The 15548-nt window shown below is 36.8% G+C and overlaps 1 protein-coding gene across 1 annotated transcript; it reads left to right on the top strand.

The window, feature by feature from the left end:
• Nucleotides 1–6492: 6492 nt before the first annotated feature.
• LOC148690794 (uncharacterized) lies at nucleotides 6493–7337 on the top strand. Its single transcript, XM_088685991.1, has 2 exons — nucleotides 6493–7123; nucleotides 7297–7337. Exons 1-2 carry the CDS (start codon nucleotides 6493–6495, stop codon nucleotides 7335–7337), a joined length of 672 nt encoding a protein of 223 aa, XP_088542117.1.
• The last annotated feature ends 8211 nt before the right edge of the window (nucleotides 7338–15548 follow it).

Below are 15548 nucleotides of genomic sequence, written 5' to 3'. Positions count from 1 at the left end.
GTAAATGCCAATCGCGCAACGATGCAACGCTGAGAAGCACACGAACAGTGGTTAGTTTGGCAACTGGAGCAAAAGTTTCCCAGTAATCAGCACCTTCTATTTGACTATATCTTTTCACAACGAGTCGAGCTTTGTACCACCCGAGGCTCCCATCAAATTTAAGCTTCACTTTGCAAACCCATTTGCAGCCAATGGGACGTTTGTGGGGCGGCAATGGCACGAGTGTCCAAGTATGGTTAGCTTGAAGTGCTGCAATTTCATGTTGCATGGCATCACGCCACTTTAGATCCTGAACAGCCTGTGAAAAACTTGTAGGTTCCTTGAGAAGTGTGAGTTTGGTGGTGAAGATTTTATGGTTAGAAGACAAACGACCATAGGATAAGTGATTAGAAAGAGTATGAGAAGTACTTGATGACTTAACCATGCTTGTGGAAGATGTGAGAGAAACTCGAGAAGGAGGGCTGCCTCGACGTGAAAGTCTTGCAAAAAAAGTGGATGATTTTATTTGTCGCGTGCCTTGTCGAAGAGGAGGAAAAACACGATCAGGAGAGAGTGTGGGGAGGTGAAGGTGGAAGGTTGGGTAGTGGTGGATGGGATGAGCTATCGAGGGAAGAGACCGTGTTTGGTGAGTGGTGTTGTGGAGACGGAAGATTCTGGGTTGAGGTGGATGTGATGATAGGTTGGTTAGGAGGATTAAGAGAAATGTCCTCTAATATATTGGCTAAAGGAGTGGACCCGTGAAAATAGTCCATGTTAAATTGCAAAAGTGAAGTTTGAGGGTTTGAAATAGAGTGTGGTACAGCGGAAATATCAGGATTTTGATAAGGGAATTGGTCCTCAAAGAACACAACATCCCGGGTGACAAAGACCTTCTCAAGTGTGAGATCAAATAATCTATAACCTTTTTACCATAAGGATAGCCAAGAAAAATACAACGAATCACACACGGTTCAAATTTGGAAGGTCTTTGGGCATGAATGGATACAAAACACAAACAACCAAAAACTCTTAAGTGGGAATAGTTTGGCTCCTTTTGAAACAATTTTTCATGTGGTGTTTTCCCTTGAAGAAGAGGTGTTGGTGTTCTATTGATGAGGTACACCGAAGCAAGGATTGCATCCCCCAAAAAAATGTTTTGGAAGACAAGCTTGAAAAGTAACGCTCTGGCCACATTAAGTAAGTGTCAATGCTTGCATTTGGTGACACCATTTTGTTGTGATGTGTTGACACAACTAGATTGATGGAGGATTCCTTTGACAGCACAAAAACTTCCGAGTTTAAATTCAAGGCCATTGTCACTTCGCACTATTTTGACTTTAGCATTGAATTGGTTTTCAACCATATGAATGAATTGGACTAAGAGTTCTCTTGTATCAAATTTATGCTTCATCAAATAAATCCATGTGCTCCTAGTATGATCATCTACAATAGTGAGGAAATATTTGGCACCTAAATAGACGCAACTTGATAGCCACCCCAAATATCAATGTGTATTAACTCAAAACATGATTTAATAGAAATGGAGCTTAATGGAAAATGTTAGATCCCATATCGCCTAGAAGAGTGGATCCTTTATGGCTTATATGTACATGCTCACCTCCATTTAGCATGAGGCCTTTTGGGAACTCACTGGCTTCGGATTCCATCGGAACTCTAAAGTTAAGCGAGTTCGCACAAGAGCAATCCCAAGATGGGTGACCCACTGGGAAGTTCTCGTGTGAGTTCCTAGAAACAAAACCGTGAGGGCGTGGTCGGGGCCCAAAGCGAACAATATCATGCTACAGCGGAGTCGAGCCTAGGATGTGGTGGAGCCCGGGTCGAGATGTAACAGAAAATGTGATCTTGTTTGTTTGGCTAATGGACAAATTAAACAATTGTTGGAATCACAAGACTTGTTATTGAAAAAGAGAAATAACGAAGAAGCTTTATGAGATAGGTGTCCAAGACGTTGGTGCCAAAGGCCAAGAGAAATAGCTTGAATATTGTTGCATGTTCCTTTCTTAGGTGGGTCGAGGTAATAGAGCCCTCCCATTCAATTTCCATCCCAATCATCTTCCCCGAGCGTAGGTCTTGTATGACACAAAAATGGCGTAGAAAAATTGTGATATATAAGGAGTTATAGGCTAGTTTACTGATGGATATCAAATTCAACCTAAAAGGTGGTACACATAAGACATTATCAAGAATAAGATTGGGAGAGAAGATAATTTATCCAATATGGGTGACTTTGGCAAAGGAACCATTTGGTAATTTAACGATGTGATTCTCAACAGGCCTTGAATGTGTGAAGAGATTAGGGCTACAAATGATGTGGTCAGTAGCACCACTGTCCAAGATCCAAATATTTTTCTTCCCATTATATGTAAAAGAGAAAACTTTATCTGAGAGTTCTTCAATGTTTAAGGAATTACCGACTTGGTTGGCAAATAAGGACTTGTTTTTGTTCAACATTTAAAGGATTTGCTTGCAATCCTCATGGAATAAAGGAAAGTTGGGCATCGCCTCCCTTTTGTCACGTGTTGTAACTTGGTTCCCTTTGGAAGAAAAGGGACGGCTTGACTCATTCTCAGCAGCTATCTTTCTCTTACAACAAAACTTAAATGTGTGACCCTTCCAACCATAAAAGGTGCACTTAAGATGAGCACGACAATTCCTTGTGGTGTGGTTAGTTTTGTTACACTTTCCACATCGAGGCCCACTATCATCTGATTCAATTTCTCAGCTTGAGTTCTTCACTACAAAAACAGTGGCATCTGCCTGTCGTTCATGTCGAAGCACCAATAAGTAAGCCTTGTTCACCATAAGAAATGGCTCTAGAAGGAGAGTGTTGTTATGAACTGTAGCATATAAGTCATTTAGACCCATAAGAAACTTCATCGTTTTCTAAGTTTCGAGATACGACGTTATCTCCTTCTTCATCTCATAACCGCATACCAGGATTAAACATAGGACATCACGTTCATCCCAAAGACTCTTAAGTTTAGTAAAATAAGAACTTACCGTCATGTTGCTTTGCACACAATCATGGATTTCATTCTCTATATGGAATAGCTGAATAATGTTCACATAGGAAAACCTTTCTTGTAGATCAAACCACATCTGTCGAGCATCCTTGCAGCGTCCCTGAAATTTCTTTCGACATCGACCTTAGTAGCCATGTCTTCACCAAGTTGTTGCAGTGGTTCCATTGTTGCAACTCCTCAGTTTTGTCTTCACTCGGTTTCTTGATCGTTCTATTAACAAGTCCGAGTTTATTCTGGACTGTTAAGGCCATGCTCATAGATTGAGCCCATGTGCTATAGTTGTTTTCTACCAATGGTTGTGGTACAAGAACTGCACCAGGCTGGTCTAAGTGGTGAAGGTAAAGTGGATGGTTAGGGTTTTCCCACTTAAGGTGAGACGTTATACCTGAAGTGGTTGACCTCAACTCTGGTTTGTCACCCATGGCGTGATTTGCTAGGGTTATGTTTGTGTTTTGTATTTTCCAAGATCAATACTCTGGTACTATCTAAAGAAACGTAATATGATGGAATTACTTTCTTGTTTATTCACAGAACTAGGTCACATTTTTATACACATAATGTACATCACAATCCTACTATATTGCCTATAATCAAGGTTGACTAAGAGCTAAATAAGGAAGTAAATCACTAACTAACAATTTACAATATTTGATTAATCAATCAGAGATATCTTTTTTAACTCGTTTTTCTACGATGACTTTATATGGCTTCGTTCGTTAGCAATTACTGGTGTGGTATTGGGTAAAGAATTATTGCGTTCGTTATTTAGCGACAAATTTATACTAGTTTACTCTAATTTGTTTAATTGTGCAAATTCACTTCATATCAATTTGTTGATCACTAGGGCTATGTATCCAATTGGCACTGTTGTACTTTTGTGTTGATGAATGAAACATCACTTTGTCATTTCTTGTAACTATATACACACACACAATGACAAAGTATAGATTATATATGTAGAATAGGAATAAATAATCAGCATATATGATGCATAAAAGGAGTGGCTTATAATTTGGAATGCAGCTTCAGTTTGTGATGGTAATCATGATTAGGGTTTGTTGTAAGTGCTTCTGAAAGGATTAAAAACACTTTTTATCTACTAAGGCTCGTTTGGTTGTGCTTTTGAAAGAGCCAAAAGCGCTTCCTAATGAGTAAAAGTGCTTCAATTTAAAAAATGGTTATTTGGCAAACATTTTAGAAGTGCTTTTAGCTAGAAGTAGAAGCACTAAGAAGCATTTTCTGAGAAGCACCTCCTAGGTGCTTCCTCCTAAAAGTGCTGCACAAAGAAAACAAGGGAAGCACTTTGCTCCCTTTAATGAATTTTTTTCAATTCCAAAATTATCCCTATTTTTTAATTTGCAAAGTCTAAAATGACATTCAACTTTATAAAATCATCAAAACTACCATCACCAATTTTTTCTAAGGCTGCACATTGAAAACCCAAAAGGTTTTTTATTTTTCAGATTATTTTGAAGGCTAGAGCAATCCACTTGGTCTCCATCTCTTCCTTTCCATCTTCCCTAATCTCTCTACATCTTCATAACTTGAAATTTTTGTGGAGGTATGTATGTTATTTCTTATCTTAAATTTGTATGTGGTGTGAGAATTTTATTGATTATATATTATTTTTGTCGAAATCATTGTGAATTGACTCGAAAGCAATAAAATATGGCCTCAAAATTGAAACAAAAAGGAGAAAACATAAACCAAACCTTCGGCCCCCTGTTGATAGAGAATAAGTGTCCCCTGCATATATGGATCTTTAAAACATCACCCTATTTAAGAGAAAAGAAAGCCTTGTTATTATTATATGTAGCATTATATGAATCTTTAAAATAGTAACGCAATACACAAAGTCATTCAAACAAGAAGGTTTCATATCCTTTGAGTCGAACATGCATATAGATTATTATTAGCCCATAGGTCATAACTAATTATTAGTCGAACATGCATATAAATTATTACAACTTCCATGATAATATGAAGATCCCCATCAGGAATCTTGCCCTTGTTGTTAATATCCATGAGCTTAAATCCCTCATGTTTGCCAGCAACTTCCTCCATCGACAAATGCTCGGTAGTACCTATTAATTTAAAATCCCAAAAGATCCAAAAAAAAAAAAAAAGCATTAGTAACCGAGGGCACATACAAATCGAACGTACAATTAAAACAAAGGAAAACTAATGAAAAGGGCTTGAAAACTTTGAGTTTTAACGATAAGGACAAAATAAAGGGCAAAGTAAATAGGTTTGGAGTATTAAGATCCAATGGTTATGAAATGGACAAGTGTCAAAAGATCATGAAGTTAGTTACATTGGTTATATTGTTACTTAGAGTATAAGCTACCAAATGTTATTATATATAGCTTGTAACAAATCATTGTAACTAATAAGAAAAAGAATACAACAATTCACAACAAACTTCTCTCTCAAATATCTCCGATCGTCTCCTTCTTCCTCTATCTTCTTCTTCTTCTTGCTTCTGTATAATCTCTTTTCTTAATAACACTTGATGCTTTACATGGTATCTTCGCCGAAATCCGCATAACAACTTGGCGGTGGTGTCGATCTTGGTTCCAATTGCTTCCGCTACTGTAATTGTTCTTCTTGTATATTGATATATTGCTGTTCAGTTTCTGGTAGTTGGCGAGTGTTCTCTGCTACTCTACGTCTGGTTCTTCCGTTCTCCAAACGTGCACACCAACTGTTTGTGATTTGGTTTCAGACACGATTATCTGTGATTTCTCGACGATTTGCAACAATGGTAACAGCGTCTCAGCTACAGATCTTACAATCTCCGATTGCGTCCTTGATCTCATCTGTTTCGAGTTCGGTAAATGTGAAACTGGATGAGACGAATTATTTGGCTTGGCATTTCCAGATGCAGCTCCTACTTGAAGGCCATAGCATAATTGGGTTCGTTGATGGGTCAATACCTTGTCCTGCTCAATTCAGTCAAGATTCTTCTGATCATTCGGCTATTTTGTCTGGTGATTCTTCTGCTAGGGTTTTGTCTGACGATTACAAGATATGGAAGATGCATGATAAGGCCTTAATGCAATTACTTACTGCGACTTTGTCTCCGGCTGCAGTCTCTTGTGTAATTGGAAGTACTAGCTCTAAAGAACTGTGGAATCGTCTTAAAGATCAGTTCTCTACAGTCACAAGAACGAGTATCTTTCAACTCAAATCTGAGCTTCAGACAATAAAGAAGGGTAATGATTCTATCACATTATATTTGCAGAAAATTAAAGAAGCAAGAGATTTATTGTCTGCTGCTGGTGTATTTTTTGATGATGATGACATGGTGATTCTTACACTCAATGGTTTACCTTCTGAATTCAATACCATACGATCTGTGATTAGGGGTCGTGAGACTGTGATCTCATTGAAAGATCTTCGATCTCAATTGCTTGCTGAAGAAGCTTTGCTTGAAAATGGCACGAATTCTCCTGTGTTATCTGCATTAATGGCACAAAGTAATGGTTTTTCTCCCAAGCATCAGTCTTTTTCTGCTGCTGGTGGTACTCATAGCAGTCTTAATTCTACTGCTTACAAGTCATTCACCAATAACAATAAGGGTCGAAATCGGTTCAATTCCAACTTCCACTCCAAGTTTGGCAACAACAAGAATTTTCATTCGAATTCTGCTCCTGGAATTCTGGGTACATCTCCACCCAGAGCTCCAAATTATGGTTTTCAGAATCACCAATGTCAGATATGTGGGAAGAATAATCATTTGGCGTCTACTTGCCGGTTCAGGAATACAATCACCCTACAAGGTTGTCAAATTTGTGGTAAAAACAATCACTTTGCTGATACCTGCAGATATAGGAATGCTGTTGCTCCTTCCGGTTGTCAGAATTGTGGCAATTCTTATCATAGTACAGAAACTTGTTTTCAGAAGAATTCGTCTAATCAATTGAATGCAATGCATGCTGCTACTTCTCAATTCTCAGTTCCATCTGCACCAGCACAACAACCACAAGTTTGGCTCACTGACTCTGGTGCTAATAACCATATGACTTCCGAATTGAGCACTCTTTCCTTAGCAACTCCTTATCCCGCAAATGAAGTAATTCAGACAGCTAATGGTGAAGGTTTAGCTATCTCTCACATTGGTTCTTCTCTCCTAAAAACTCCACTACAGCCTATCAAGCTCAATTCTGTTTTATATGTTCCAAAACTGTCACAAAACTTACTGTCTGTCCATAAAATTTGTTTGGATAATAACTGTTGGTTGATCTTCGATGCTTTTTCGTTTTGGATTCAGGACAAAGCCACAGGGAGGATTCTCTACAAAGGGCTGTGTAACAATGGATTGTATCCCATCCTTTCACCGCGTGCTTCTTCAGTCCACTATACAGGCCAACCTGTAGCTTTTCTTGGAAAACAGGTCACAGTCAGTATTTGGCATAAGAGGCTCGGTCATCCTTCTAATTCCATAGTTTCTCAGATTTTAAGGAATTCCAAAGTGTCTTGTGTTGCTGATAGTATTCCTTCATTGTGTCAAACTTGTCTATAGGGTAAGTTTAGTAAACTACCATTCTCTCCGTCCGTTTCAAAGTCTGTACACCCATTTGATATTGTCCATAGTGATGTGTGGGGCCCTGCTCCTTGTGTGTCCTTTGAGGGATTCAAATATTATGTGACTTTCGTTGACCATTGTACTAAGTACTGTTGGCTGTTTCCGATCTGCAATAAAAGTGATGTTTCTGCAACTTTTGTATCCTTCTACAATTTCATTCTAAATCAGTTTCATACTACTATAAAAGCTCTTCAAAGTGATGGTGGTGGTGAGTATATAAGTAAGGTCCTTCAACAATTTCTTCTTGATAAAGGAATAAAGCATCAGATGTCTTGCCCTCACACACCCGAACAAAATGGTACAGCAGAGAGAAAACATAGGCATATCGTTGAAACATCCATTACCTTGTTATAGACAGCTTCATTACCATCCCTGTTTTGGTCATTTGCCTGTCAAGCTTCAGTCTATTTGATCAATCGCATGCCATCCCCAACATTAGATCATAAATCTCCATTTGAGTTGCTGTATCATTCTTTCCCTGAAATTCAACACTTGAAAGTGTTTGGGTGTTCTTGTTATCCATGGTTAAGACCATACACTTGCACTAAATTAGACCCTAGAACAACAAAGTGTGTCTTCTTAGGTTATGCATCTAAGTATAAGGGGTATCTTTGTTATGATGTGGCTACGAAGAAAGTTTATGTGTCAAGACATGTGATTTTCGATGAAACTGAGTTTCCTTACAAGTCATTGGTCCTTAAATACCAATCTGTCACTTCTGCACCATTACCATCACTCATACCTTCCCATTTTCCAGTTCCAGATCATAATAATGTTCTCAGTCTCCCAACACCTCCAAATTCATCTAGTTTTGGTTCATCTCATGGTACTGTACATCCTGATTCCAATGCTCCACTTAGTCCTCTGTCAAATACTGATATGCATCAAGCCTCTCCTGAGCCTCATTCCATCTCAGCTGTTGCTCCAAGTTCAAACTCTGAAGACTCAAGCTCTAGTCAATCCATTGTTGCTGCACTTACACAGCCCTTGTCTACCACTCTCCCTGTGGTACCTGAATTCCAACCTGACCATCTGCAAGTGGTACTACCTATACCACCACTGAATCTCCATCCTATGCAGACACGATCCAAGAATGGTATTTCCAAGAAAATTGCCCTTTTCGCTGATCTGCATGAACATGGAAGGGTTGATCTGAGTCAAGTGGAGCCTGCCACTTATAAGTCTGCCTTAAAGTCCCCGGTGTGGTCTGCGGCTATGCAAGATGAGATTTTAGCTTTGCAAAATCAAGGTACATGGTCTCTCGTACCTCTACCCCACCATAAGAACTTAGTAGGCTGTAAATGGGTCTTCAAGATCAAAAAGAATGCTGATGGTTCTATTGGGAGGTATAAGGCTCGCCTAGTAGCTAAAGGGTTTAATCAAGAAGCCGGTATCGATTTTGGGGAGACCTTTAGTCCGGTTGTGAAACCTATGACAGTAAGACTTGTTCTAGCATTATCTGCACATTTTGGTTGGCCATTGCGGCAATTAGATGTGAAAAACGCCTTTCTCCACGGTCTCCTGCAAGAGGAAGTATATATGACTCAACCACCCGGATTTGTGAATTCCAAACATGAAGATTATGTGTGCCGTTTACATAAGTCCTTATATGGTTTAAAGCAAGCACCAAGGGCTTGGAATGAGAGGTTTACGAGCTTTCTACCATCTCTGGGGTTCAAATCCACTTATGCCGATTCCTCATTATTTGTAAAGGTTGTTGCCAGCTCTGTGGTGATTTTACTCTTGTATGTGGATGACATTATTCTTACTGGCAGTGCACCACATGCAATTACTGAGGTCATTGACTCCCTTACACGAGAGTTTGATATCAAAGATCTGGGCACCCTACACTACTTTCTGGGGATTCAGATTGTGCAGAAGCCTGATGGTCTATTTCTCTCTCAAGACAAATATGTCACAGACTTGTTAACTAAGGCTGATATGCTACTGTCTAAACCCTGTGCAACTCCATGCCTGCCATACAACCGGCTGCTCAAAGATGATGGCAAACCTTATAATAACCCTGCCCTTTATCGCAGCTTAGTTGGAGCGTTACAGTACTTAACATTCACTAGACCTGACATTGCCTTTGCCGTTCATCAGGTTTGCCAGTTTATGCAACATCCTATGGAGTCTCATTTCATGGCAGTAAAACGGATTCTTCGGTATCTCAAAGCTACTCGAGGTTGTGGTCTTCATTATGTCAAGGGTTCTTTGGATATTACTGCTTATAGTGACGCAGATTGGGCTGGCGATCCTAATGATCGGCGATCGACTACTGGGATGGTTGTGTTTCTAGGATCTAATCCAATTTCGTGGTCTTCCAAGAAACAACTTACTGTTTCTCGTTCATCCACAGAAGCTGAGTACCGGGCATTATCCACTACCGCTGCTGAACTTGATTGGCTCCATCAACTGTTGCTTTTTCTGCATGTTCCAGTTCAGGACACGCCCCTTCTCTTTTGTGACAACTTGTCTGCCATCGCCTTGACCTTAAATCCTATTCAGCATCAACGTACAAAACACATCGAGGTTGATGTGCATTTTGTTCGAGAACGGGTTGCAAACCAGAAACTGCAGGTGCATTTTGTTTCTTCCAACGAGCAGTTTGCTGATATACTCACCAAAGGATTATCTGCTCCTCTATTTCAGACTCATTGTGCCAATCTCAGGCTTCAATTCTCTGCCCCTGAGCTTGAGGGGGGATGTTTGGAGTATTAAGATCCAATGGTTATGAAATGGACAAGTGTCAAAAGATCATGAAGTTAGTTACATTGGTTATATTGTTACTTAGAGTATAAGCTACCAAATGTTATTATATATAGCTTGTAACAAATCATTGTAACTAATAAGAAAAAGAATACAACAATTCACAACAAACTTCTCTCTCAAATATCTCCGATCGTCTCCTTCTTCCTCTATCTTCTTCTTCTTCTTGCTTCTGTATAATCTCTTTTCTTAATAACACTTGATGCTTTACAAATAGTACCAGGTTTGACTTTTTAGTGTAAAAATGTGGTTTTTCGTTAAAGTGAACAGTACCGCAGGCTTTTCATTAAAACTCCCTTAAAACAACTTAACAATTAGTTGCTTGTTAAGGTTACAAATACTGCAAGCAGTGGTGTACTGCATTACATAGCAAGTGTTAGATTACAAATCATGCATTATTGTTTTTAACTCACTTTCGTGTTGTTAGTTAGGATGTAAGCAGTGGTGTATGCTCTTATTACGTGCTATGGTTTTTTTTTTCTTTGATATGTCAGAAAATATAGTTAAGGATGTACCAGATGCACGTGGGGAAGATAATGAAAAAAAAAGTAAGGCAATGTGGGATGATGCAACTGTCGAGACATTTATAAGCATTTGTGTAGCTGAGACATTAGCCGGAATTCAAATAGGTGGTCATCTTAATAGGATTGGATGGAAAAATGTTATTAAGAAATTTAATGACCTTACTCAAAGGTCATATGTTCATAAACAACTCAAGAACAAATGGACATCACTTAAGAAAGAATGGCAATTGTGGACATCTTTAGTTCATAAAGAGACTGGCTTAGGATAGGATCCTGTGAAGCAAACTATCATTGCAAGTGATGAGCAGTGGGAGAAAAAGTGAAGGTGAGAAATTATTATCTCAAATCAATGGAGAATCCAACTTCATATTTATGTTCTTTTATCACAATTTGTTAACTGTAGTTGGTAATATTTCAGGAGAATCCTGAAGTTGCAAAATATCGAAATAATGGACTGAAAAATGTTGACCAACTGGACATTTTGTTTAAAGAATGAGTTGTTACAAGTGTAGCTGCATGGGCACCCTCACAAGGGTTGATGAGTAATAATGTCCAAAAAGCTCCAATAGGTGAACAAAAAGACAGTCAAGATGATTTGGAGAATGAAATAGATAATAATGATGGACTTGACGACATAGCCGATGCTGAGACACCTTCCCGTGCTCAACCTTCAACACAAGGAAAAGGAACAAAAAGAACAAGGGATTCTAAAAGAGTTGGAATTAGGGCCAAGATGATAAATAATTAGATGGTATTTAGAAGTTGTAAACAACCGTTCTAAAAGCAAAGATAAGCATGGTTGTAGCATTGAGGAAGTGATGGAAGTTGCGGAAGGAATGCCTGAAGTTGTGAATGATGATGAGCTCTTTATGAAAGTTACTGATATCTTCACTGAAAGAAAAAAAAATAGAGAGATGTTTATTGCATTGAAGCAATCTAATTGAAAATTTATGTGGCTTAAGAGCAAGAAAGTTTGATTCGTCACATTTATCTTAGGATTATTGAATTTCGAGATTTTTTCATTTTTTGCCATGAATATATATTTCTCTTTTATTAAATATTTCCTTGTGTTTATAGATATAAGTACTAGTAGCAGTGACAGTAGCAATACAAACACCTCTACTGATGGAAGTGATGATGAATTTTATCAACTAGTTTTTGCAAGCTGTGTCTGAATGGTTAAAGTATGTTGACAAAGAAGCTTGTAGGACTTCTTCATATACGGGACATAGATGGGTAATGGAAGTTTTAAATGGTCATCCTAGCAGATGCCATGAACAATTTAGGATGGAACAACATGTTTTTAAAGACTTATTAGAGACTTTGAAGTGTGATTATGGCTTAAAAAGAATTGGAGATATAACATTGGAAGAAGCATTAGCAATGTTTCTTAACACATTAGGTCATGGGCACACTAATAGAATGATCCAAGAGAGGTTTCAACGCTCTAGTGAGACTGTCTCTAGGCGGTTCGGGATACTATTAGATGTTGTTTCTCGTATGGCCATCGATATTATATGCCCACATGATCAACAATTCAATAGAGTTTCAAATAAAATTAAGGATGACAATCGATATTGGCCATATTTTAAAGGTTGCATAAGGGCAATTGACGGAACACATGTCCCAATTGTGGTGCCTAGAGAAATGCAAGTACCATATATTGGTAAAAAAGGAGACACAACTCAAAATGTTATGGTTGTATGTGATTTTAATATGTGTTTTACATTTTTCTGGGCTGGATGGGGGGTGCTGCTCATGATTCACGTATATTTATGGAGGCCTTGAGAAGACCAGAATTGAAATTTCCTTATCCCCCTTCTAGTTAGTAATCAACTTTAGTCATATATGAATGTGTTTATTCATTTATTATCTTACGAACACAAAAATCTTTATGTTTTTCTTTACAAATATGGTGTAGGTAAATATTATCTAGTTGATGTTGGATATCCACGTATGAATGGATATATTGGACCTTATAGGGGTGAATGATATCATCGACCTGAGTTTCGACATAGAAGTCAGCCAAGAGGGAAAAAAGAGATATTTAATCAAAGGCATTCATCCCAGAAGTGCACAATAGAAAGAACTTTTGGTGTATGGAAAAACAGATGGACAATGATTCGTCTCATGCGTAACTTTCCTTTTGAAAAACAGGTACAAATTGTTGTTGCTTTAATGGCCTTGCATAATTTTATTAGAAATCATTCCATGAGATATCAAGAGTTCCAACCTTATGATGATGATGATAAACTAATTCCACCTGGACATGAGGAATATCATAGAGATGAAGAGATTGTTGATGAAAATTTTACTCATAGGCGAGAGTTAGATGTTGAACGAGAAAGAATTGATAATCTTCTTATATTTAGTTAATACTTATTTCACATTTAATTGTCATGCAACTATAATGTTTTTTTTTCTTTTTAAAAGAAACAAACATGTATGTATCATTTTGTTAATGATCATTATTTCTTTAATTGAATTTTCATCAACACTTTAATCAAGTTGTATGCTAATTATATACAAAAAAAATACTTATGAAAACATTATTGAGAATTATTTAGGAGCGCTTTTTTATTTGATAACCAAACACTCTATTTAATATCAAAAACATTTATATACAATACAAAAAGCACTTAGTGGTTGCATGCCAAACAACAAAATGTTTCCTCATAGAAGCGCTACACAAAAGTGCTACAAACAAAAAGCGCTAGTTAGTAAAAGCGCTTTCTAGAGTAGCACATCCAAACGAGCCCTAAAAACTCATATTACAGCATTTGGAAGAAAATTTAGAAGTCATTTTTTTTTTTTTTTTAAGAACTAGATATGTGGTAAAAACACATTATCTACTAAAAGCTCGTATGATAGCATTTAGAAGAAAATTTAAAAGTCATTTTTTCAGAAGTATTTGCTATGCAGTAGCTCAAGAAAGGACAAGGATTCTCTTCGGATTCTTTTTGTGTAAATCCGAGGATCAATCAATCGTGTTCATTCATCGTACATCGTACGGCTAATTTTCGTTAGATATTATTTATATTCAATTTTAAATTAAAATTTTAAAATGATTTCTAACCGCACGATGTACGATGAACAGACACAATTGATTGATCATCTGGTTCCCCACAAAGAGGATCCGGAGAGAATCCTATTCCCTCAAGAAGCACTAATCCAATATACTTCTAATAGAAATACTTATAAGTGCTTTTTAAAAAACCTAGGACTCATACGCTTATAAACTAATTTAGATATTTTTTTTTTTATCAAAAGCAAGCAAAGTGGTCGTATTTGTCGTGTTTCGTATTGTTTTCCTATAACACCTGTTATTTTAATGGGTCGTGTCGTGTCACACCCGTTATCTTAACGGGTCCGTAATAAGTCGGGTCACTTTACCCAACAGGTAAAATGACCCGACCCGTTATTACCCATTAAGAAAATATTTTTTTTCCTTAAATTTGCACATACCACAATGTTATGTAAATATTACTTCAAACATAAAAACATATTTGTCGTTAAGTACTACATCTACATTCCAAAAAGAGCCTAATACAAAAGCACCAATACACTACTAGTCTACTACAAAATATCAAATGTGCAAGAATAAACAAAATGAAGGAGTTTTTATTTTCAAGGTTGTGAAACCTTTCTTAGAAGTTAAAAACCTTGTCAATGAAATTCAAAGTTTGCATGTTATTCATTTTACAAAATCCTTCAATTTTCATCGATCATCATGGGGAAATTGTATTGGAACTTTGGCTTGATTTATTGTCTTCAAGAGTTATGTTGATTTTAGTTTCAGTAGGGTTTTCCACATCAAAATTCTTTTTTACATAAACTAAGTATAGAAAAACCAAACATTATAAACCATTCAAATTATGAGAAGTTTACCAAAATAATTATGAAAAGAAATAAAACAATAGTACAATACCATATAAAAATATTTTACTTGATTTTCCAAATTTTCTAAATTTAATTTAATATATATAATATTATATATATATATGATTATATATATAATTATTATAGCATTTTTAAGGGGTCTAAAATTATTAATTAATGTTTAGCTTATCGTGTATCGTGTTATCTACACGTATACCTGAACTAAACCATTATCTTAATAGGTGTTTATCGAGTTATCTAATAACGATCTTATTCGTTATCGTATCGATCCAATAACTTGTTAATTTCGTGTCAAATTAACAAATTGTGTCAGAAATTATCAAGCCTAGACTCGAATACATATGTATAAGCTACATTATTGCATTTCAGAGCTCTTTTATAATAATTTCACTTTTTATTTTTAATTTTGATTGTTTGTACTTTATTTAGGCATCTCTTCTACATCTCTCGCATCATCCTCCATTCACTCTTTTATAACTCAAATTTTAACTATGTATATTTTTTCTTTACCATTTTACCAATCACCCTTGAGATTGGAATATTCAAATTCTAAGAATTGAAATTTTGGTTATTATTACAAGCTTTTTAAGTACTGTTTTAAATAAAAATATCTAACTCAATTGGTCAACTTAGAAATGAGACCAAGTGTCTAATCCACTAATCCAGTCTGACTTCAACAGTACTTTCAATAAGTGAATATTTTTGTTAACAACTCTCAAATTATGCTGATGTTTATCGAATGAG

This window comes from Pyrus communis, chromosome 15 (genome assembly GCF_041283825.1).
Source record: "Pyrus communis isolate YQ-2024b chromosome 15, ASM4128382v1, whole genome shotgun sequence".
NCBI lineage: Eukaryota > Viridiplantae > Streptophyta > Magnoliopsida > Rosales > Rosaceae > Pyrus > Pyrus communis.
Note: the sequence above shows the minus strand (reverse complement) of the source record. Positions and strands in the feature narration are given on the sequence as shown.